The sequence below is a fragment of the Blennius ocellaris genome, assembly GCF_963422515.1.
Source record: "Blennius ocellaris genome assembly, chromosome: 3".
NCBI classification, from domain to species: Eukaryota; Metazoa; Chordata; class Actinopteri; order Blenniiformes; family Blenniidae; genus Blennius; species Blennius ocellaris.
In genome coordinates, this window is record NC_137652.1 from 24714337 (window position 1) to 24740512 (window position 26176).

The 26176-nt window shown below is 39.8% G+C and overlaps 1 protein-coding gene across 1 annotated transcript; it reads right to left on the reverse strand.

Moving 5' to 3' along the window:
• Positions 1-246: 246 nt before the first annotated feature.
• On the reverse strand, positions 247-25724 carry LOC308149354 (neuronal acetylcholine receptor subunit alpha-3-like; the record flags this gene model as incomplete). Its single annotated transcript, XM_080521061.1, has 8 exons — positions 247-372; positions 3477-3746; positions 5018-5629; positions 7159-7366; positions 8461-8570; positions 10461-10505; positions 12134-12273; positions 25667-25724. The coding sequence occupies 8 exons, from the start codon at positions 25722-25724 to the stop codon at positions 247-249; spliced, it is 1569 nt and encodes a 522-aa protein (XP_080377187.1).
• Positions 25725-26176: the final 452 nt, after the last annotated feature.

Consider the following 26176-nt stretch of genomic DNA (forward strand, 5'->3'; position numbering starts at 1 on the left):
ATTGCACTTTTTCCACATATTCTGTGTTATTTTAGAGTATAATAACCACTATAAACTGTATAAATTAAGCATTTTTATCTGTTATGTCGCTGTTTCTGTGTTATTGCTCTCTGCAAAAGCTTTGGGGCAAAACGAGCACACCAAATAGTGCTTGAGGACTCTGTCTTCTGATTTGTCCGCTGAGAGTTCATTAGTTGTTCAGGATTGGCTGACACAGGGTGGCGAAGAACCCTGCTGGGTTAGCAGTTACGAGACAAAGCCAAAAAGTGGCTGGACGAACAGGCCCAGGGTTCCCAGGACGCACACCGTCACAAACACCCAAAGGAAGATTCTATCAATCACCATCGCAACGTACTTCCAGTCATCCTCCACCTGTGAGCAGGGAGGGGGAGAGAAGTGGAGGGGGGAGACAAAAGGAAAAGGTTTGAAAAGAGAGGCCAGTGTCAGTGTGTGAAAATGAAAGATCAGGTGAGGATGTGTGTAAGGTGAGAGGGAAACTGACTCAGGACACAATGATACCGATACCAGTATCAGGTCTAACGCTGCACAGACTACTGATATTTAGAAAAAGCTTCCCAATAAAACATGACGAGAACTATGTGAGGTGTTGTTCACAGTGGAATTTGCGTGTACATCATAAGTTAGACTGAATGTCATTTAATAAGTATTTGTATCAGTACTTTGTATTGGCAAGTGACTAAAGGTAGTTTTCATACTTGTACACGCTCTTTAAAAAGATAGTATCGGTGCATCGGTATCGGTGCATCCCTAATACTGACTATTCAGAGTCTCGACGGGTTTAGAGGTTGTTGCGAGAGATATGGATGATGAAGGGCAGGGAAAATGGAAGACAAGAAAAAAAAAGAGTAGGAAACAGTTGAGCACTTCTTGAAAATCAACAGAAAATGGACACATAACTTACAGTGGGAGAAATTACTATGATAATCAGATTCAAACCACAGTGTCAAAAGAAGCGACAGGCATTTTGACAAAGCTGATGGAGCTCTGAGTTTTTACATATCAAAGGCTTTCGCCCCTTCGGGAGATTTCACTCACTGTGTTTATAACAAGCAGAAAGCAAGAGGAGGGAAAAGCGCTCAGCTCAGACCACATGATATCGGTTCAAACTCAAACTATTGTCAACTCATGAAGCAGGTTAAGCACTTCTTACAACTCATCTCTCCCAGGTCGACAGTTTTTGGGTAGAATTATGTTTTTCTGCATAACTGCATTATGCATAAGAATGTAGCTGCTTTCATTACAGTTTGTAGATTTATTATAATAATAGAAATGCTGTGCTGTGATACTGTACTCATTATTTAGGCTATGTTTGATTTAGGATTAATTTAAAGTAAATTCATATATATATATATATATATATATATATATATATATATACACTGGTTGAAACATTATTTGATACTATGTTGATGTAGTACAGGGGGCTTCAAACATGAGGCCTGCAAGAGTTTCCAATCCGCAAATGCTTCGAAAGAGATTCATAAAACCAAACTCTCGGGAAGAAATTGTGAACCTGAACCTTTGCAGAAAATGAAATGATGGTATGATGGATGAACCTTTTACAGACAGGAGAAAACAAATGCTGGAAACAATCCCAACAAAGTGCCTCAAACTACATTTTCCATTTACATGTCGATTACATGACATTAGCATTCAGGAGAACAGCATGCCCGGCATTTATTAATTGAAAAAATTATAATCTTGACATTGGTCGGAGTTGCAAAAGTGCCACATGATGGATGTGCTAACGGAAAACTGTATTAATACCAGGCTGAAAGGGATAGCATGTTCAGAGATCACAAAGCCTTCCTGCCCTGTGACGACATTTGATAATAAGTCTATTAAATATATACATATACTATAAGATTTTAAAGGACCTTACTGGTGTAAGCATGTCTTTCTACAACTATTGCAGATTTCTGCAGGCCTATGTAAATAGTCGAGTAATAGATGGACATCAAAGCCAATCTAGTTTTCTATATGCAACCAAAACAGTTCAGAGCCATTTTCCATTTTGTAATGTGACAACAATGATCCTGACACATGCAAGTGGCTTGGCTTCGCAACTGATCATGTTATTGCTACTCAGAGTACAATGGTGATTCCTCATCTGGGCTCCAGGTCCTTCTGATCGGGGAGAACCAAAGTTCACATTTCTCTGCGCATGGAAAATGTAGTTTGGAATGTCAGCTAAAGTCAAGGACAATTTCTAGAAGCTTTATGAGAACAAAACCTTCTTTAATGAGAGTGAGTCTGTCTGCTAGCATTTTGCTTTGACAGTAATATCTTTGCAAATCAAAGCCTGTTGATCAAATTAATCTATGTATTTGATACCCGATCCTGTACTATTGTAATTCTCTCACAAGAAAGTGTCCAAATAACTCTAAAAAGTGTCCAATTGATCCAAAATGCTGCAGTGAGTGGATCAGGATCTGACAGTATCTCGATGGAGAGATGACATTTCACAAGCTTTCTTGCTCTTAACAAGCCAGTCACTATCATATCTTAAAGAGCTGTTAGTTCCATATCACCCCAGAAGAACACTTGGTTCTCAGAGTGCTGCTTACTGGAAATTCCCAGTTTTTTAAAAGTAGAAGAGGCTCAAATCCAGCCCACCAAATCACCAATCAAATAGTAAACATTTCAAAGAAAACTTCAATTTTTTTAAAGAAATTTCTCATGATTGACAGACGCAACACAACTCGGAGACCCGAGTTGAGAAATCGGTGATACTGCCATGAGAAACAGCAAACTAGAAGTAGCCTCAAAGCCATATTGTAGAAATGTCCGGTCGGAAGTGTTTGGTCTTTTGAAAATTTAGACATTTTCATCACCAATACTCTGCACAAAAACAAAACAAAACATTTTACAGATCTATATTTAAAAGTTATTATGGCAGTATTTTCCCAGTCAGGCCAACTCAAGACAAAATTGGACTGTACATGGCCCTTAAACTAGAATGCATTTGACACCGCTGCTCTAAGACCAACTGGAACAGCAGAAAACCTCCACATCTGAGTGTCTTTCTGCAGAGGACGCTTCCTGAAAAAATGCCACCTATTCCTGCTCATGGAAGAATTTCTCTGCAACGGTGCCTTGAAATGACTCTTGTTCCAGCGCAATATACATAATAGTGAATTGAACTTCAAAAAAGAAACTGGTGGTTGTAGAAACCAGACAGGTAGGGACTATGCTGATCCTGATCCATCGCTGACCTTCGTCATCACTAATGGGTTACATCGTTTGCCTGCTTTGGCTCCTTGTCTGACTCAGAGTGCAGAACAAAGGTTTTATCCTGATAAACTCATCTCAAGGAAAAGTGTATCTGTTTTCTAAAGGACATTTCATTACTCAAAGATTTTGAGGCTGCATTAAATTGAATGGGTTTTACTTGTTAGCCATTCAGAGTGATCAGTTACAGTAAAAAAAAAAAAAAAAAAAAAAAAGATTGTCACCTCTTTGGCCTTGTTGCGGCTTCTCATGTTCTCAGCGATGTACTTGACACTCTCAATGGCCTGTTTGATCTCCGGCGACAACACAGAGAAGGCCACCACCGTGTTGATGCTCTGTGGACTCAGCTGACGCGTCATCTTGCCACTCTCTGGCGTTTCTGGAGTTTCCTGCCCGTGCTGACAGGGGCAAGGGCATTTCTTACCAGTGCAGCCCTCCACTGAGGAGAAATTACCTTCCCCGAACTCCAGGCAGTTGAGGGATCCTCCTCCGACCTGCTGGGGTTCACAAAGCGGGTTCAGATTAAGTTCGAGTAGACTTTCTGTGATGATTCGCAGAGTAGCCTTCTTTCTCTCTGTAGGTTCAGTGTTTAAAACTTTAATAAAACTGCCCATTTTCTGTTAGGAACTTGTTCACACCCACTGAACCCTTTCCATGAAAGCAGTGTAGGAAAAAAAGTTTCATTCTCCTTTATTCACCTGGCAGTACTCAGAGAAAGTGAATACTTTGTGTCCCCGGGATTTGTTTTATTGAAGAGATAAGGAAAGAAAAAACTATGAGGTCCAACAAGTTTCTGTAAGCTTGGTGGATGAGTGCACTCAGAATTCCTGGAGGAAGAGGAGGACGGACACATTGCATATAGGAGTATTTTGATTATTACTTCAATGAATGGTTTAATTTTTCCGCAATCACATCATGAGCATGTCAGTTATTGTATGATATATAAAAAATGTATGTCGTTGTGATGATGTTTTCCCAAAATACTGCTGAAACAAAAACTTGATTAAATTGATTCTTCTGTTTGGAGCTCTGACTGCGTTATTTTAACAATCCTAAAGGTTAATTAAAAGCCAGTCTGAGCACCGTGGGCAGTGAAACAGAGGTGACGACCACTGCACCGTGTGTCAATATGTGAGAATAAGCAACAGCCTTCTAAATGTCATCCATGTGCGTTGAGGACGTCATGAAGAGATTAATTACTGAAAAGAATCTAATTATCATTCATGTGGCATTTCCTTGCTGAAAAGAAAACCTGGACAATTTTCTAGTTCGTATGCATTGGTCTGTGCTGGTGGTGTACCAGATAAACCAACGTCAAATCAGCTTTAATCAATAAGTGAGGGCATGGCCTCAAGGTTATAGACTTGGGATTGGAGGTTTTAATAATTTGAGGCTCATTTATGACAAGGAATGGAGCCATGCTAAAATCGATTGGCCATAACATTATGACCTGTAAAGCGAATGACATTGAACATATTTTCAAGTTTAACATACCAGTAAGTGAGTGGGCTATGCAGCAGTATAATTTTGTATTGAAAGTTTATATGATGTTTAATAAGATTCTATCCTATACAATTGTATTGGTAGTGCTGGTTCAGTGCATTTGCAAGGCCAATACAGCCAATGTTTGTTTGCTGCAGGGGATGCCATGGAGACCAATCAAACCACACACAAACCTTACAACCTCAGCACAGCTTTCTAAATGTGTGTCAAATGGTCATAATGTTATTGCTGATCAATGAATTTTGAGATAAGTTGTACTTACCTGCATCAAGCTATTCTTCCGTTTCCTCCCTCCTTTTCCTCCTCCGCCTCCTCCTCCCCCTCCAGCTCCTCCTGCCTCCCCACTGCTGTCCAACCCCCCAGCCTTGCTGTCCTCATCAATCGGTCTCCGCATCAACATAATCCTCGGTAGCACTTTGAGAAACACAGAGCGCACCCAACCCGGCATCGTGTGGGTCATCGGCGTGCGGTAGTGTACATTCAGCACAAAGACAGTGATGACAATGCTGAGCGTGACGAAGATCATTGTGAAGAGCAGGTACTCTCCAATGAGCGGGATGACCAGCGATGTGGAAGGGATGGTCTCGGTGATAACGAGCAGGAACACAGTGAGGGAGAGCAGGACGGAGATACAGAGCGTGACCTTCTCTCCACAGTCAGATGGGAGATAGAAAACCAGCACTGTGAGGAAAGAGATGAGGAGGCAGGGGATGATGAGGTTGATGGTGTAGAAGAGTGGCAGACGTCGGATGTAGAAGGAGTAGGTGATGTCTGGGTAGATTTCCTCGCAGCAGTTGTACTTGATATCATGTTTGTAGCCTGGGGCGTCGATGATTTCCCACTCGCCACTCTCCCAGAAGTCTTTGAGGTTCACCTAGGAGACATACGAAGCGCTTACATTTATGTAATGATTTTATGACAGAGAAAGAGTCAACCAGCCATTTCTGAAAGGGGCTTGTCAATCAGTTCACTATACCTTCGGGTTTCATTCCTTTGAATGGCGAGTTAAAACTGATATTCACCTGGATTTTATACCTACACTCGAAAGAAGATGCTAGTTTTCGCGGTTAATAATCAGCTGGTACGGTCTGTGGAGAAGTTGAGAGCATAATGTTGAGGAATATGCAAATACAGTTAAAACAAAGAGTTGAAACAGCACAGTTCTTTGCAAGGGTTTGTTTGATGCAGGGTTGTGAAGCACACAGGCTTAAATCAGCCCATCAGACAGGTTGGTGCAGCCTGGCAAGGTATTAAATTACTTTTCAGTGACTTTGTAATTCAATCACTGTTTTAGTAAGCACATCAATGCCACACTGAGATTTGAGCTCCGAGGTCAGTGAAGTAGCATCAGATTTCACATGAAACCAAAAAACCTGTGTTACGTTTTGGGTGTCTGTTTACATGACAACGGTGCTTGGAGCCACTGAAAAATCTACTTTTTGAAAAGGACTCCGGAGGTGGAACTTTTAGAAAATGCTCTGACTCTGTTTCCATGGAAATGGTGGAAAAAACACATTTTCTGAAACGCTGCTACTGTGAGAGAAAAGGTCATGAGCAGGCTGGTATCTATATAAAACTGAATTCCATTCAAAACTTTGATTTGGGACGAAAGACAGGAAGTCTTGGAGTTAAACTGCTCGGAATGTAACTTGATCACTGTTGATCATTCTTATCAGATTGCTTTCATTGCTTCTGTGTAACGTCAGTGTAACATGAAAAAAAGTCATCAGAAAAATAAACACTGGAGTACAAATACTTGAAAATTCTATGCTAAAGTGCCAATACTTATTTGACACTTCTTTATTTTAGTGAATCAAAAATAGTTTCTTTGGTTATTTTTGTGATGAATGATTTAATTGATTTAAAAATGTCAGAATTATAACAAACTATGAATTTATACAGATCAAGTCTCTGGCAGTGAGTGTGACTGGCTGGTTGATATTTTTTAAATTGTTCTTAAAACTATTTTCTCTCCCCACCTTTGGAGGAATTGTAACTCATCCAATATTTGTTTTTTTTTTCCTGGTGGAAAGATCCAAGTGACGGAGAATCGCGCTCTGATAAAGCTGCCTGAGAAAGAACTAGACAAAAGAGAGATTAAACCTGAATCAGCAGAGTGAAACATCCCTACTTATGAGCTGTGTGTTTCTGATAAAGAAAAATCACACTCACATCTTTAAAACAAGGTGACAGTGTTTATGACAGTATGACAAATATTTGGCAATCACATCATTGTCAGGATTATTTTATGTAATGTTACAGCTACTTAAGGCTTTGACTGTTTGCAAAAACATTCAGAGAGGAGTATAGGGTTTTAATAATCGATAAATAATTCTGATTCACATTTGGAGAAAAATCCTGACAAAAATGAGTAAGTTATCGAACACAGTAATAAACACTGACCTTAGACCCAATGAGTACCAGGTCAATCTTGGCCTTATCATATGTCCAGGAGCCAAACTTCATGGAGCAGTTTTGGTAGTCAAAGGGGAAATAGGTGATGTCCATTGGGCAGGAGGATTTGAAAATGGCTGGAGGGATCCAGGTGATGGTACCATCAAACTTTAGCAAGGCCTTGGTCTTATCCTCCACCAGGAAGTCACCCACAGCGCTGGGTGTGAGGCATGGGCATGTTTAAGCAGTCAGAGAAGGTACGAGAAGAAACGTGTGATTGAAAAAGGACACAGAAGGTTAGTGGAGAACATTTAATGGAGGCGGAGGAAAGGAAGGAGCAGATAGAAGAAAAGATGGCATTAGGAGTAAAATCCAAAGGAAAAAGAAGCCACATTATGTGTAAATGTGACACACAAAATTGTATATGATTGTCCTTATGAGCCACTATTGTAAGTCTGAACTCTGAACAATAAGCCGTCACACCGGCGTATTCATGTTAATTAGGTTATTGTTTGTTGCACATTGTAGAAGCTGAAGGTATAAAAGGCATTTGTGATCTAAAGAATGAACCATTGTTACATAAATCCTACCAAATGTGATAAACAGTCAGCAGTTTTCAAAACACACACAAAAGGAGGACGCACATTTGACATAAATTTTGTGGATATTGCCGTGAATTTTAATGACAGGTGTATAGTAGCACGTTCCCACTAGAAACTTATGATGTTAGAGAAATGTGTTCTTACATGGAGACATTTTACACAGCATAAGCCATCCTGATATCACTCACTCATTTTGTGGCTTTTGTGTCTGTCGTCGTATTTAAATTGTGGCTTTTGCATTGTGGAGATGCTTGAGGGCTGAATCTATATAGACTATAGATTCAGTCAAAACCCATTCATTGCAGGCCTTGGAGCTAAAAAGTGCACAAAAAGAAGCTAAAACGTCTGCTTGATTGTTGATCGTATCCTATTTGACTTAAACTTTCTCCTTCTCTTTTTTAAATGTGGAAACATTCAGATTTAATTTATTTTCATTCCTTTTCTCATCCAGTTTCGTGTCATCTTGTGTAAAGTCAGACTACAAGTTGCAAAGCACATTAGCTGGTGTTTCACCTGGTATTTTCTAAAGGACCTTTGAGGTTGCATGACACCCTCACTTTCTCTTTTGTTGTTTAGTCTTTTCCTATTTCTTCTGTTCGTGGAGCTTCAAAGTTGCTCTTCAGTTCCGTTGTTCTTCCTATTGTCTAATCATAATTATATCCCTAACTGCTAATGAAGCGCAGACCGCGGTGACGGCGAGAAGCCTCACTTGTTGTAGAGGACAATGTCGGGTCTCCAGATCTTGTTCGATGGGACTCTGATGAACTCAATACCGTCAAACTCTGCCGGCATCCATCGCAGCTTGTAGTCGTTCCAGATCTGAAGGAGGAGAGGAAAACATCTGCTTCCGCTTTGTATTGTGAACTGCAGACAGCATTAGTCACCGGAGACTCCCTCCTTTATGGGAAAAATATATTCATTCTGCAGGCAAAACTTTCTTTGATGTTTTACTGTATTGCCAAATAAGGATATTAAGGAAAGCACAAATCTCATGTTTATGGGCAGATACTCAAGTTTCATTTGATTCCGTGCTCACTTCTAATGGAAATGTTCTTTCTGAGGGAGCTTTTCCTTGATGGAGTCTTAAGCTTTGAGGAGCAGTCCTCAGAGGAAAGGATCATACGTGTAAATAAGCCGGGATGAGTCCACTTGTTATTCCATCACTGTGTCTGCAGGTAACGTTTCATGAGCCGTAGGACCATTAGTCCTGGCTATTTGCATGTCATTCAAGATGAATCCATTCATTAGCAAGGCGGATTAATAACCAGTTAACGCCTGGGAGCTGTTTAATTAACCACTTCATGCTACACTGGCTTTTCCATCTATCTATCCAGGGAGTTTACATTATGACTGGGTGGCTTCAGTTGGGCAGCAGGAAACAATACTGTCACTGAAACTAATAATCAACACAGAATGTCACAATACACTTTACATAAATGATTTTCTAGGTCTGCAGAGAAGGGGGAGGAATGGAAAGAAATGCACGTGTGATCATATGTTGATTAAAAAAATTATTAAAGATAAAGAAAAAAAATCCATCCAAATGTCATCATTTCCCTTCACAGTTTGTTGCTTTGGATCATGAAATGATCCTCTTTCAGTCCTTTGCATATTTTTAAACAGTCTCCTTGAATATCTGAGCCGTACTTCTATTTCTGTGAGATAAAAGAAGACTTTAGACAATAAAAAGAAGAAACCCACACAGATGACAGAAATCACAGACGAAGATTCAGGTTAAAGTGCGGAGAAGGAATAAGATGGATAAAAATATGTATTATTGGCATTTGAAGAGATCACAAGATGCTGTGACAAGATTCCCTGTTTATTCCACAAAACACAATTACGCACTGTAACACAAATAAAAATTACGTTTTCTAATCCCTGACTTGGAAGTCATCAGAGCTTGGTTTTAAAGACTAAGGAGTGAACAGTTTTAGAAACACTTAACATTGAAGCGACTGTATAAACGCCCCCCCCGCAGCGGCGCCGCAAAACAGTGGTGATAAATTCATCGAGGGGGGTTTTCTGAAACGACTTTGACTGTAAACCCACCGGCGGTGATCCAGAGTCTTTATCAGTGACTCCAGTGTTGACACAGCTTCTCATTAGCGATGCCTAGTTATAAATAAACATCTCAGCCTTCACAGACAACAAATCACATCAGCATACGCAGGCCTTTTAATGTGTTTTCTTTGGAGCACTCAGGCATCACATTTGGCCATGTGGAGCAATTATGTCTGACTTTAAAGTTGAAGTCTTTTTTTTGAAGTGAAAATACAGATTGACAGAAGGGAAAGTAGAAATACAAGGTTTCGCAGGACAGGGACGAAGTGTTATTTGGGTGAAACGCTGGCATTGTGAGGTCAGGAGTTCAGTGTGTGTGGTTATAGATCTGCTGAGAGTCGGAGCATGACTAACGATAATGCGAACATTGATCACAAGCTGATTGCGTTTGGAAACATCCTTGTTTTCCTTTCTCTCCACAACTGTGTTTAACATTTAAGTGACATGTGCATTGCATTCATGAGACGGAGGCAGAGAGGAAGAAACGGTGGCATCCCATACTGATGGCTGCTTTATATGTATAGATATGTACTTAGACATGACCTTCCTCCGGTCCTCGTTTACCTCCATCTCCGCAGCCTTCAAGGCCAATCAAAGCGTGAATTCATGTTGTGAGTGGATGCGCGTATTCACATGCGTACTTACATGCCGAAGCCACAGATTTGTTTCCATGATTTGATTTACTTCATCCTGCAGAGACATAAAGCAGGTAAACAGCCTGTTAGCTGGGAGAAGCCTGCAGTCCTGAGCTAATCTGAAAAATGACATGCAGCTGGTCAGGGAAATCAAGGAGGTGGTGCAAGGAATGGAGTTTTACAAGAGCCTATGTAGGTTTCTAAAGAAATGGAAATTCTTGTCTAATCTTTGTCCTCTCCAACTGAAGGTGAGTGACAGAAAAGGTCAACTGTGAGCATGTCAATAATAGATGGAAAGGTTACGCATGTGGCTTCCTCTGCACCCGTCTGTATGACCCCTCTTCCACTTTTTTACATGAGCCGCATCAACCACAAACACACACATATGAAAGCGTGTGCACACACACACACACTCATTCAGCCCCACACTCACCTTTAGATTAATCTCACCTTGCCGAGCAAGCAGATAGAGCTACATATCAGGCCGGCCTGAAAAAGGCTCCTGCAGGCAATTTTCTCTTAATCTGAGGATTCCATTCTGAGCTGAAAACCTCTTTTCACAGGGGGGAATGTGCTGCTCGCGCTCCGCTCTGCCAGCGTTAAACTTAACACAGGCAAGGCAAAACAGCAGTGTATAACAACACTGTGTGACATTTTCTGAATCCGTGAAATTGAACAGACTATATAAAGACGGTATTCACTTTCCGCTTTCACTTCTCTCAATCCTCAGCTTATCTTTTGGCTTTCCTATTTCAAAGGTAGGATATACCATGAAAATGGCTTGTTGTACTTCATATGGTGTCTATATAGAAACTGCTGACAGGAGGCTATAAGTGAAACAGTTTTTTCCCTCATGATCACGTTTGTTCCCAATGGGCTCGTAAACAGATTTTGACAAAAGGACAGACCGAAGGGGTCGAATAAAAAATGAAAGGAAATCATATAGCAGTACATAGAGGACACATTCCTATTTGATTCAGTAAAATACAATTTCTTAACAGTTTGTTTAATAAAATAAGGTTTGCACGACAATGTTTCAAGTGAAAACGTCATTTCAGAAAAGTTCTGTGGTTACACGGCGACGTTTTGAAAACGATGTTGGTTTACACAGAAATGGCAGAAACACTGGAAACGAGCAATCAGAGATTTCTGACCTCCGCCAAGGGTAGACATGGACACAGGGAAATGGCATATATTATAAGGTTAATTGATTTTATGAATTTATTTAATTTGGTGATTTAATTAATTTGGTGATTCATAATTTGAAAAAAACACGATAAAACAATATATTGGTTTTCTATCGTAGCAATTATCTTGAGCCATATAACCACCAATATATAATGTGTTCTTCCTTTGATCGAAATGCACCTGTGCACCAATTTTTATGAAGATCTGCTCATTAGCTTTTGAGATATCTTGTTGACAGCAGACAAATAAAAGAAGAGGACTATATAACTCCCTGTCTATCCTACCCACAGTGTGGTAGGAATAATTCAGCAGATGGGAGGGATGCATAAGCCAGAGGAGGGCTCTTCCTCCCATTAATGCAAGCAAATCACACTCCGCATATAAAACAAGTTATACAGAAATGAAACTGCAAACCAGGCTGAAGGCGCCTTTGACATGATTGCGAAATGAGTCTTCTAGTTCTGTATGTGTGTCAGTGGGCGATGCAAAGCTTACAACTTTGACGAGCTGCGAGATGGAGACCTCGAACTCCACGGTGACGGGGTCAGAGACATTTTCCACAGGTCTGATGAACTGATTATATCGTCTGAAGAGTTTCCTGAATAGACGATCCTCCGCTTTGGACGAGAAGCAATCTGAAAAAAAAAAAGGGGACAAAAAAAAGAGAGCGAGAGCAATCAGTGAGCGGCTAAATGAATGTGACATCGAAAGGGAATGGAAGAAAAATGAGGGTTGATTACTTGAGCCATCATGGGTTTCTAAGAGGCCGATACTGATCAATCACAGCCATCACCGACAATCCTCCACACCAGTTCTGATCAACTCAAGTCATGTTACACACAACTTTGAGAAGGAACTGAGAGGAACAGGCGGATGTAAGCTCTTTCCAGTTTTGATGCACCGGCACGTCAACAAATCTCTTAAATCTAGGTGATTCATATTTAATGAAATTAGATGAATAGCCTAAAGAGAATTTTGTTGAGATGAAAACTCTTCTGCTTGACTCATCAGAGTCTACTTTAAACAAATCTGTGACACAAAATGACTTCTGAAATGTATGTTTGGGACATGCTGAGTCGTCACACCGAAGAACACAAAAATTCAACAAAGCTTCTCTTGTAACATGTAATGTCAGCAGTATGGACCCAGAAGTTGTGCTTCCGAAGGCCATGTGAATCGAAGTACTGTTGTATTTCCACTAGTATTCTAGTCAACGATAAAACTGAAAATTTACTAATGTGCTTACAGTGTGTGTTCATGTCATAACCTGACCGCTCAAGCTTTATTCACATGCTTCCCACCAACAACTTGATGCTTGTGGATCACTGTAGATTAGTGGATCAGACCTGAAGGGGATTTGTTGAGTTAGAAAGCAGAAAAAGCAAAAGTTTGTTTACATCAGATAAAACTGTCGCTTGTTTGCTTGTGGTGGTTTCATATTGTTGACAAGACAGAACCGTGCTGTCCAGATTATTATCTCTGCACCCTGCAAACTGAAAGAAACTAAAAAAAAAATAAAAAAGAGGGACATTGACATAAATAGTCCTTCAGGTGTTGAGGGAAACATCGGCGGCAGTTTGCCGACTCTGCAGACTGAAGCAGAGAAACTGTTTCAGTAGCTTTGCACTGGAACCTTCAGTTTGACTCTACGCAGGTGCAGAGATTTAAAATAAGGCACAGAGTTTTCAATAAGTCAACTTTGAATGTGGAAGAGCCCATTGGGAGTACTTGGTTGTTTTGATCAGAGATTGCAGCGGTCTATTGGGAACAGTTAATCACTCCTTGCTTGCACACACACACACGCACAGACACACGCACGCACACACACACACACACACAAAGTAAAACTGCATAAATCACCATGTTTCTGCTCTGGTCTCCTGTGGTCTGATCAGACATGCACACACACAGGAAGAACACTCAACCTCAACACAGTCTGTACTTCAACTGGGGCTTCAGCGTGAGGTTATGGGTACTGTACCACCACGCAACCCAAACTGCAAACAATCATACTAACTCAACCGAATCATGGAATAAATCATGTGTTCAAGAAATCAGATAATCATCCATCATCAACCTGATTTACCACACCAGGCTCCTTTCGCACGACGTTTTAAATAATTTTTTTTATTTTTCTTTCATACTTTTTTCCACGCTGACAAAGCAACATTATGAAAATGATATGTTTAAAAAGAAATGGCAGAAACGATGTTAGCATGTTGGGTCACTCGTGTTTTTGTTTTTTTGGGGTTTTTTGTAATGAAATCACACACATGCAACCAAGTTGTATTGTTGATATGGCGACTCTCAACTCTAAAACTACCAAGTCCCAGGAGAATATGGACCGGGAGTCATGACACTCTGGAAGCAAACATTGTTGTCCATCTAGTCAAGAACGTGCGGGAGTATCATTTACGATGGCTGTGGTGCAGATCCATGGTACTAGCAACATGTCTATACAGAGACACACCGTCAAAAAGTTGCATTTCCAGTGACTCCGAGCCCTGTTGGAGTGTAAACAGACACCCAAAACACAAAAATATCATGTTTTCACTTAACAAGTGTTGTTGTGTGATAGGCCTTTAATGTAACAGCAGAAAGAGCAATTGACTGGAAACAGCATAATTCTTCCATTTTCTTTTTAAAAATTGTTCAAATGAAGATGGAAGCGTATTGATAATCTTGTACACACAGAATGGCTGAAAAAGTCTTAGCCTGAAAGCCAGGCCACGAGTTGGTGCTGTGTCACATGCATGCATGAAGTAAATATTCAAGCTTCTTTGAAGCTTATTGAAAATCCGGTGCATGTAAGGAGTGAAACATCTCAAAACTCTGGTTTCCACAGCGAATCAATATTTCAATATATTGTCTAATACGTCTTTGCATGTGATCCAGATGATAATGTAGTCAATTTACTCTGCTGGAGAAATGCTGGTAAACTGAAAACCGCGAGTAGCACAAGCATTACTGTGGGATCAGCCATTGCTCTTGTTGATCTACTCATGCATGAGCAGGAAAACTTACTGGGTCTGTAATGGCCATGTGCAGAATGGTACAGCTCTCATGGCCTCCCAATGTCATATGGAGACTAGTATTTACATGCACATTCACAAATAAGTACATTTACAGTGACCAGCAACTCTCAGATGTATGTGTTTGGATTGCAGGAGGACGAACCCAGGAACAATGAAACAAAACAGAAACTTCACAAAGAAGGGTGCTGAGCTGTTGCACACATAAACATTGACTCCATTCAGTTGGTTCTATCATCGAGTTTCAACCCTGTGTCATCACAATGCCTGAAGAGCCGCGCTGGCATGAATGTACATTGTTGCCTCGGTAACATTTGTTTTCATGTAACTGGGTTGGGTTGGATAAGCCTTAAGGTCAAGGCTGAAAGCAGATTCTGAGCTTTGAGACTCTTACAGTGAAGCACGTAAGCTGTGGAAGCATCTAAGCCTTTCCAGCTGTAATGCAACCACCAAAGAGAGCTGAATGCATTAATGAATCAAGTATGAGTGCAGTTCATCACAGAGAGAAAACAAGCTTTGGGGTGTATCTCTTTAAAAGCCCTCAAGGTAATTTTGTCTGCATAGCTAGTTTAGTGGACAGGTATTACCATATCCAAGACATCCGAGAATAGAATCTAATTCAAACTCAAAATAAAAATGTAATCTCAAAATTAAAATGAATCACAGTGACGAGCATCTTCTCCTCTCTTCTGCAGAGTAATGACAAATATAGCTCATCTGCATTGGCAGCAGTGGGACTTCATCCTTACAATTCATCATCATTTACCTATATTTGGGTTTGTGTTTGTCAGGACTGCAGCTTAAAAGCTGGATTCAGAGAACTGTTTACCAACTCTCCAGGAAGGAACCTGAAAGGCCATGGGCAGAATATCAGTCTACCTCGTCAGAAAATGCTCAGCAAGCTATTTTAACATTGTGCAGAGGTATTACAGACTGTAGCCTGAAGACGGGAGATAAAGTGCTCAAAGTTTTTAGCTCCGACAAAAAATAGTGTGGTGCGGAGTGGGTCGCTCATCCCACTCCGCACCACACTATTTCTTCAAGTTTCTTTCCTCCACTGCTGTATTTCAACTTCCAACGTATATGTCACCGAGTGTGAATGAGCTACACGGGAATCTATTTCTAAATGAATATATCACAATTTCATAAGTGGAATCTGTGCAGTTAATAATATATAATTTTTTTTATTATATTGTATGGTTAAAGAAAGTGGCTTTGCACTTGTTAGGAGCTGCTCCAGTTTTCAAATTGAACCATATCAAAGTGATGGACTCACAGTTCTCCTCAACATTCACTGCCTCCAATCCAAATGACACATCGGTTATCGCTCCTGCAGTCTGAAGACGAATCACCCACTCCTTCACCTTCAGGAACCCCCGGTTCTCCCACAGTAGTCACTTGGAAAGACCCGCTCATTTCCCACAACCCCACTATAAATACCCAGATCGAAACCACACATTTCTCTGCAGGGCAGCTCTAAAAGTCAGTGGATGAAGGAGAAGAGATCCGTGGTACGAGAGAAAGAGAAACAGCATAAAAACTAGCGAAAGAATAAACTGGTGTCACCTCAAAGGAACTAGATGATTTTGCCTCGAGGCGTCCTGAATTGTTTCCTCATTTGAGTGAAAAAATGAGTTTGGATGACAGAGGAATCTTTTAATTAATACGGATTTATTCAGCGAAGGCCTTGAAATCCTAATGATGAAACACGGCTGACCCGATTATATCAAGATCCCTTCCTCAAAGGTTGAAGATTCAGCCCCTGCTCATGGAGACAACAATGACACCAGAAGCCCAGCTGGTGTTGAACTCTTGATGACAGCCCTCCAGAGAGAAAGAGCCACTTTAAAAAAAAACACATGAAAAAAATAAACCCCACCAAAAATCAAGAGGAGAGGCTGGAAGCAAAGCCTTCTTATGATGTCACTCAGAAGATTATGTGAATCCACACTTCATGGCTTTCTATCTGCTTAGTGTGTGCTAATGCTATGCTAAACGGCATTATGGCGTTTAAAGGAAACATTTTGCATCTGATCAACACATTGTTCACAGCTGTAGAGAAACTGGACCACAGTGGCGAAGAATAAAACAGAAGAGTATGAGGAAGAACTGAAAAATAAAGGTAATTTGATTTAAAATATCAAAACATAGAGGAGGAAAAATTAGAAAGACTAAAACATACTTTCATGGTGCTTCATCAACTTGCTAGTGTAATTACAAAAGTAGAGCAGCTCTGCACTTCACATCCAGTGACTAAACCGGCTCTCTTTGATCACAACAGGATTCTCACTCACTCACTCACACACACACAGACGCACAGACGCACACATAAACACACACACACACACACACACACACACACACACACACACACACACACACATGCTTATGCACATATGCACAGTTTGATATGGTCAGATGTATTTCATGTTGAGAATCATGAAAGAACCAATTATGACAGAAAATGAGCCACAGGTTCAAACCACTTTCATCTGGATTCATCATATTTATGCCCCTTCACTCTCCTCCACGCATCCAATTATTAGCCCTCCAGTCTCTCCCACCAGCTTTTATTGGCTTCTTTCATCGTGGGATTAAGACATTACATGGTATAAAGGGTTAAAAATAAATTACTTGAAAAGAGGAAATTAGGACTCTGTACTTGTCAAAATAAAAGTCAAATCTAAAGTATTTATGGTGATGAATGCATTTTTTCGTCTAAAGTTCAGTGTTTATATGATATATGAGAGAGAGAGAGAGAGAGAGAGAGAGAGAGAGAGAGAGAGACTTCTAAAGTAAATGCAAGTCAATGTGAAATTGCTGCTGTTGCTCTATTGCAGTCACTCAGTAATTGATTACTCACATGAAATTGGCGGGCTAAGTATTCATTCAATTATTCTCTCAGGTGTTATCTTAATGGTTACTATTTCATTCAACTCTGATCTGGAAAAGGCTACTGACGGCTATGTAAATGATGTTCGACTGTGATTTACATCAGCATCAGATTATAGAGCATTTTCTTCCCACTGATGATTAACTTCATTAATGAGCTCAAATAATTTATCACAGCAACGTAATTATATATATATATATATATAAAAGAAAACTAGTTTATAGAAACTAATTGATAATATATGGACCAAATAATTATCTATACGAGTTTTGACTGAAAACAGTTTCTATACATGAATCCATCTAATGATATTATAAATTATTTATTCTCTTCATTCAGAGAATCTAATTTTATCTTGCATTTGGTATTTATGTGATCCTCTGTCATGTTACATATATCTATTGCTTTAGGTCCAAATGTCATCACATTGGTAAAACATGAGGATATTATATTGAAATAAAATCATTTGTATTAAACAGCACTTTTTGGATCTTTTTGGATCCCACTATGAAACTACTAGTAGTTACTACTATGTAACTACTTTCCTTCATCTCTAATTAACCTTTCATTTGGTGGAGATGGAGGTGTCAACAGAGGAAAACGAAATGCAGTACGACCAGCAGCTCTCAATGTACTCGAATGCTCGGTATCAATAATTCAACTCAATGTGCAGAATCTGTCAAAACTCACTTAGACAGCGAGCTTCATCAAAAACACATCCCGTGAGATATTTAATGCACCCAAGACATGAGGTGGGGAGGTCAGCTCACACACTGGAAAGGGGAAAAAAAGGATGAGGATGAAGAGCACTGTGCGGGGAATCGAGAGGGAAAGTTGGAAAAGTAGAAGGAGAGGAGGACAGATAATGAGTGATGGAGGAGAAGAGAACATCTTATGGGCTGTGAGAAGCTGGTGTGAGGGAGAGTCATTTAGCCTTCATTCTCCCCGGAGCATACAAATGCTTTTAAAGGCGAGCGAGAAACCAAGAAATAGAGAGAGATGAAAGACGAAACATGTTCACATGTACAATGCTTGTATGGTAAACAAGCGGGGATGATTTGTGATGAGCAAAAATCACCCGCTTGTTTTATTTTTGTGGTAAAACAGAGAGAGAGAGAGAGCAAGAGAGAGAGAGAGGGAGTGAGAGGGAGATTCTGGAAGAGATTGTGGAAGAGAAAGAGAATGGGGAAATAGAGAGAGATGAGGAAGAGAGAGAAAGAGAAAGAGAGGGCAGATAAAAGTCAATAAGATAAAGTGAGAGGTTTGTGAGAACTGAGAAGACAGGTGCAAAGGGCCAGAGCAGAATATGTCTGTCTGTCTGTCTGTCTGTCCATCTTTCTCGCCTTAACGGAACTCTGCAGAAACCCATTAAACCTACTTGTTTGGTTTGTCCTTTTCATCCAGACTGTCTATTATTTTTGTTTTCATATAATCTCGATATTTTTCCATATTTGATATCTTGATATCTTGAAATGTGTGAGCCATTCACATTTCTGTGTAGTTCGAATGTTGCCAAGTTTTTTTCATCTTCAGAATGAGCAGATCTGGTAGAAATGTCCCTAAAGGCTCCCTCACCAAAAACTGGGTTACATGAATTTGAATAGATTTCATCAGAGAATCACTCAGCCTTTGTAGTTGGAAATCTCAGAGGTGGCTTTCTTTTATTTGGAAATGTACAGTTTGTCCCTATTAGATATAAATAAGACCCTGGAGAGAATATATGCCCTTCTTTAAGGTTAGGGAAATGTCACTTTCACCTTGAACCACCCAGAGAGAGTGGTGTGGAAAGTGAAATCTGTATTGAGATAATAAACTATTTATCCATCCATCCATGTTAAATAGCAGCAGAGAGGCTGGAGGCTCACAGCTAAAGGTCAATAATTTGGCCCTGGGCACACTCTGGAGATATCTCCAGGACCAAATGCACGTCGTAGGACTATCAGTCGAAGAAACTAAATACCGGGATTCAAACATGGCATGAACAAGGAGAACATTCAAACGCCCCAGAGCTCAGACAAAGTATTAAAATATCATAAAGATGTTCATTAAATTAACTATCTTTTTACAACACAGGACCAACCTGAAGTTTAAATGAAAGAACTGCAATTCCATCCATATCAAGCCTCAGTTCACCATGAAACTGAGAGATCACAGTGGATTTTATATTATACGATTTACACCTTCAACATTTGGCCACATGCAGCTGGGACTCAAAAACCACCTCACTTCTCTCGAACACCTATGAGGAAATGCTTTTTTTCTCTCAAACAATCCAAACAGCTGGTAAATGTAATATACATTGTATTGGGAAAAGTCCAAAAGTCACAAAAATACTAAAATGACTACAGAGATGAAGGATGTGTTGTCAGATTGTGAGCTTTGAGTAAATTGTGTGATTTTAAATTTTTAAACCACGAGTTGGAGAATGAGTTTTAATAATTTTTTTCCGACATGTCTTAAAAAATATACTGGTAAACAGGAATTACAGGCCTAAACTCTATGGCTGCTCTGCTGTTATGTCTAATTATATTATCATGCTGCATGCACGGGAAGAACGTGAAAAGTCCCCACAGAAGACTAGAACAACAATGCTGCATGTGCACAAGTAGTCACTTTGTTACATTTTTTAGTCATTGTTTTTCTTATTTTAAAAAAAAAATGGATATTTGATTCATTTTGATACACACTTTATCCAAGTTACAATACCAAAGAGCAGCAGCCGATTCTCATTTACACCGATAATACTCTGGAGCTAATCGCAATCAAGAAATAGCATAATATCACAAATCCATGCACAGCGAGGATATACAAACTCCACACAGAGCTGTACCACCCAAGAACCCAAGGCAGATCATCATACTGTGACACAGCAGTGCAACATACTGAATGCATGCTCCATCAGCAAATGTGATCTGAGAATTTTTCTGGTAATAAATCAAATTGGATGTGTTCCATATATTCTCTGTCCCTGCTACACACAAGCTCGGGTGGTAAGTCTGAGCTAAAGTCAGTCGACAACGAACAAAGTCAACAGGGAGAACATGCAAACTCAACACAAGAAAGGTCACTGAAGTCCAGAGCTGCATGCTGGTGGTGTGGAAATGTGAAACATTGCGCCACCATGTCTGTATTGAAAATAAGGAAACCTCCTCAAGGAAATTGAGATACCACTCCCAAATAAGATATTCTTGTCAAATTTGGAATCCTCACAATACTTCGCAAAAAACAGGACAGGACGCCAGCATCCTCGACGTATTTGTCTATGACTCAGTTTGTATTGAGCCACGCCTCCTCTGCTCTCTGTTCTGCTCTATAAATGTCCCTGTGATATAAGCCTTGTTACCACACACACACACATACACACACACACACACACACGGATCATCAGTCATGCATTCAGGTACATTAGGAGAGCAGCCTCTGTTTGAATAAAGGAGACATGATTGTGAATATACCTCCAGGCCACAGTAACACATGAGCAGCAAGTGTGAAACTGCCAGAAGCTAATTATACACTGTATGTATATATGTTGTTACACACTGTGTGGGTTTATATATGTATATTATAAGTAGAGCTACAACCAAAATATATACAAAAAACACTTTTTTTAAACTTTGTTCAAATGTATCTGGAGACTCATAACTCACTTAAAGATATGATGTCAGTTTTCACTTGAGTTATATTGTGATGATTCAGAAGTGAAGAGAAGTAGAGCAGCTCGCGGTCCGGTGAAGTAATCAGGCATCATCATGAAACAGACGAACAATTTGGACTTTTGAACAACATTTTGTGGTCTGAACAAATGGAAATGCTGAAATCAAGTATGTGCATTTGAATGGTAATGAACAAATATGTGAGCCTGAATAGGAAACAGAGAAATGTTTGCAGTTCAGGTTGGGATATTTAAATATAATGTGCAGAAATGCAGTCGTGTTTCAATTTGTAAATAAACATGGCTGCATGCTTTCTTCAAGAGATATTAGAAGACACAATAATTATTCCAAATTCAGAGAAAAAGATGCAATGGTTCATCATGTGTGGTCTTCCTGAATGTCTTTATGCTCCGTTTAGACGAGATTTCAAGTGAAAATGCAAGCACTTCAGAAATGCCGTAATTGAAAAATGGGTCAGTCTCCTCGCAGTTGTTTTTCAGAGTGCGTACAAAGAAAAGGTTCAAAGTTGCTGCTATTGTAAAAACATCTGATCTTAGTTGACCAGGCTGATGTATACACTCTCAGTGTAAGCTTTGTTTTTAAGTTCATTTGCAAAAGAAGTGTTTTGTTTGCAAGTGTACTCTGATTCAATGTTTGTTCCTAGACCAAATGACACACATGTGAACACATGCACATGGTGATCACACAGCACTGCAGCCTTACAGCAAGAGGACCCTTGTCAGATCTCTGGGTCAGGGTTCAGCAGCCTCAGGAATGACCCAGCATGCACTGACGTAATCACTGGCACACTGACAAATGCTCCCTTGGTATAATAATTGTTCATCCTCAAGTCGATCCTCATTGTGACAAATCCTTGCCAACATGAGATGTGAAGCCTGTTGTTGATTTTGGCAGAGATTTCCCATCGCTGTAATTTTTCACAAAACAAACCAGGTGAAAATGTTGTAAAGTCAGTGAGTTGTGACTCACTTCTTCAATCGATGTACTGGACACGGTCAATATCTTCTCATATAAGTATCTGTTTTTGCTGTCTGATCTTTCTGTTCTCGGAACTTTCTGAGGTGCACTGAGAAAAGTAATGCGTTTATATTTTCTTAAAACAATATTTTTCCAGTAATGAATTGACTGAAATTACCGTGTTGATGTCTGAGCTATACTTTCACCAACACAAACTGACTGACTCCATGCTAAAAATGTTGCCGAGCCCTCCTCCACAACTTGTACAATGTGGGTTTTCTCTTAATAGTTCAGTTTCCTCACACAATCCAAAGACGTATGTTTTTATGCCTGTTGCTATTGATATATATTGATATTGTACTATTTGATCTTCCACGCAGGTTTACTCAGTCAGCTGTGATCAAATCCTGCCAATCCCAGCTGAACATACATGAAGGCAGGCTACTTCCTGGACACGTCAACACAAACAGCCACAATATCACACACCCACATTCACACCAACAGCCGATTTAAAGTCATCACATTTACTTCAAATTATTGTTTTTCTAACATTTTTTGGAGTCCTTGAACCTAAAATTGGACTCGGAGGTAATTTCACTATAAGCAGAGAGAGAACTAACCCATAATAGACTGTGCACCTTAACGAGTGACTTTAAACGGCAAAGAGTGATGGCTTGATGTGTTAGTTTGAGGTTCTTTTTTTTCCTTAACATATAGGCCTTTTTAAGATTTTTTTTCAGACAAGATCATGAGTCACTTTGAGAGTATTTGTATTTGTATTTGTTAGATAACCATCACATGGGTTGTGAGATTTATCATTTTTATAAAATTTTGCTATGAACGTTTCAGTTTTATCTTATTAGATTTCAACACATCACCAGACACACAAGAAAACTCCTCAGCAATAATCAGGATTTTGATTTTGTCAGTCACATCTTTGTTCAAGCTCTTAAGTGCAGGGGTGTCAAATATTAGGCTCGTGTGCCAAAACTGGCCTGCAATCGCTTCCAATCTGGCCTCCAAACAACTAAGCAAATTAATAAAAAAAAAAAAAGAAAACATAGATTTATTTATTTTTTTACCAAATTGCTTTAGAGTAGTGGACACAACATCGAGACCCGGACTGAGATATGAGTGATGCTGCCATTAAAGCTCGCAACCTCGTTACTATCAAACTATCGTTAAAGCCATGTTGTGAGGGTGAGTTTGTAAAAAAACATGAATAGGAGAAGTATTTTGGACATTTCACAGTATTATGCACCAGAAGTTTTCATTATAGTTGGATTTATTTGACATTGTAGTCATTTTCTGTAGTTTTCTGTTTTAGTGAAAACAGACATTTTTCTTATATATACTCTTAAAGAAAAGCATTAAGTGTTTAAATTCAAAGGTTACAGAATGTGAGAATGAGCCTCTTCTGAAAGCTACATCCTCCCTCAAGCCTCCATCTTTTTGTGTGTGCCAAAATAAACTGTTTCACGTACATGCTTTTCATTTAAAATGGGGAAAGTCTTTACATACAGTCTGTGACTGTTGTTACACTATAGTTTTAATGAGCCTTCATTATATTGTCAACATATTTAGAGACAAATTAGTATTTAGTGGAGTTGAAAGTTTTAACTTTAACTCAGTTCTTTATGTAATCGTTTCTGAAACTCCAAATGTACAAATTACTTTGTTTGATAGCTGCTGCCATCCACAGAGCTCTTTAGTGCCCCCTAGAGGAGGCCCAGTTCTCACCGATTAACATCCACCTGCCTTCAAGGTGAGAGAGAGAGAGAGAGAGAGAGAGAGAGAGAGAGAGAGAGAGAGAGAGAGAGAGAGAGGGGGGGGGTGAATAGTTGAGGATGTGTGTACCAGCTGATAAACCATAACAAATCAGATAGCTGCTATCTATGCCCTTGGAGCAAATGTTTACGTTAATGCTTTGAAATGCCGCGTCCCTGCGTCTTTACCACAGAGTTGCTCCAGGTCACATCCAGGCGCTCTCCTCAGCTGCGGTCAGTGATTAAGATGCCGGCTGCATTTTAATAATCGCAAGTCCTTCCTTCCCACAAAACTATCAGCCTCCCTCCCTCATCCTTGCTCTGACTCCTTCCTTTAATTCCATTTCTCCTAGTCTTGACTCCTTCCTTTTTCCTGTTTTTCCATTCAATCCTTCCAAGGTCCTTCCTATCTCTTTCCCTTTTCCATTATTTTTTACCTGTATTCCTTGATGTTGAAGACTTTTTTCTCTCTGTACACTCCCATGCCTTTGTTTCAACAAACACCATTACTCTAATCTGACTTAAGTTAATGATGTCTCCTGAATTGACCATTTGACAACTTTAAGCTCATTTTTAAATTACGTTTAACCGTTCTTTGTGTTGCTTTCACCTCACAGCAAAAATTTGATGACATTGCCAGGATATATGACTAATTATTTGTGATTACTGTATGACTTATGTATGTGATTCCGGAGAAGACACTACACTTTTCATCACAGCAAAAGCTGATCATGTGATTGATGCTTTATTATCATATTTATTGTAATGTCCTTCATGATATTGCAGCACACAAGAGTTTAGTGGTTGGTAAGATGTGGAAAAATAATTGCGCAATCTTCCAATAAAAAGTTATTTTAATGTTTACTCACATTTTAAGCTATAAACTGTGGGGGGAAATGGAAGAGTCACCTGCCCTATATAGGGTTAAAATGACTATACTTTCCAAAAGTCTTCAACACATCCAAGCCATTATGACATATGAAGAAACACAAGAAGAAGCAGAATATTTAGAAGGAACTTCTTCATTTCTACCATGACAGAACAAAACAAATCTGGATATCAGATATGTCAAAAGTCTCACACTGCCATGTTTCTCATCGCTATGCCTGCAGACAATCAAGCCGTCACTAAAGCAATCTGCCATCAATTATCTCTCTCTCTGTCAGCAATGTTGCACAGGCCTCCAAACACTCTCCCAGTGGCTGCAAGCAGGGAAACAGGCACTGTAAACAAATTCTAATCTGTTTTTGTTTCCGTCAAATCACTCTCACGCCTCAAAACAAAATTTGCATTCATCAAAATTCATTCTTCTGCGTTTCACACTGATGGCCTACTTTGTGAAGCGGTGAGAGAAAATAAGCGTTAATAAAACAGGATGAAATCGATTACTCACACTTCATTGACGGTATTTATTAGTGATTTTCGTAATCTCCACACAGAAAATGGGTAGCTGAAGCACTTCTGTGCAGAAACTCCGCGACCTTTTTTTTCTTACTCAAACACCCGAATGAACAAGACAAACTCAGTGGAAAGCACGATTCTTCAGTAAAATCCAAGACAAAAATACCTAAATTGAACAACTCTGATACGTAAAAACGCGGGGTCTGCTCGCTTTCCACCCCAACCATATAAATACCAAACCACGTGTCTACGAGAGCATACAATCCACATCATATAGATTTATATCTCAGGTAATTCATACCTACCTTGAGCCTTCAAACCCACAAGAAGAAGCAGCAAAGTCCACCTCACAACTCGCTGCATGTCTCAACCGTGTCGTTTGGATTTCCTTTCCACTTTTTTCAAACAGCGGCAACTAATCAATGAGAGGAAGAAAAATCGTGTAACGGCATAAAAAACGCGTGTCTTTCCCCTGGTGCCGCCTGTCTCACACTGCCGGTGCGCTCCTTCCTTCATTCGTCCCTCCCCTATGAGCGCACGGCGCCCCTCTGGCGCATCCATACGGACGAGGCGCACAGGGAGGGGAAACAGCCCAAACAGATGCCATTTGATTCTGCAGCACACCACGACAACTATTATAACAACGGGAGGAAAAGGCAAACCACTGTGAATCGGAGTGTCTGGTATTTCCAAACATTGTGTTCATTTCCGCCTTTTTTTTTAAGGTTTTTTCAAGTTTCAATTTAAAACAATAATGAGGAAGGTGCAAATCAGAACATTCTTTTTATAACTGAATCTAGATCAGATATGTGGCA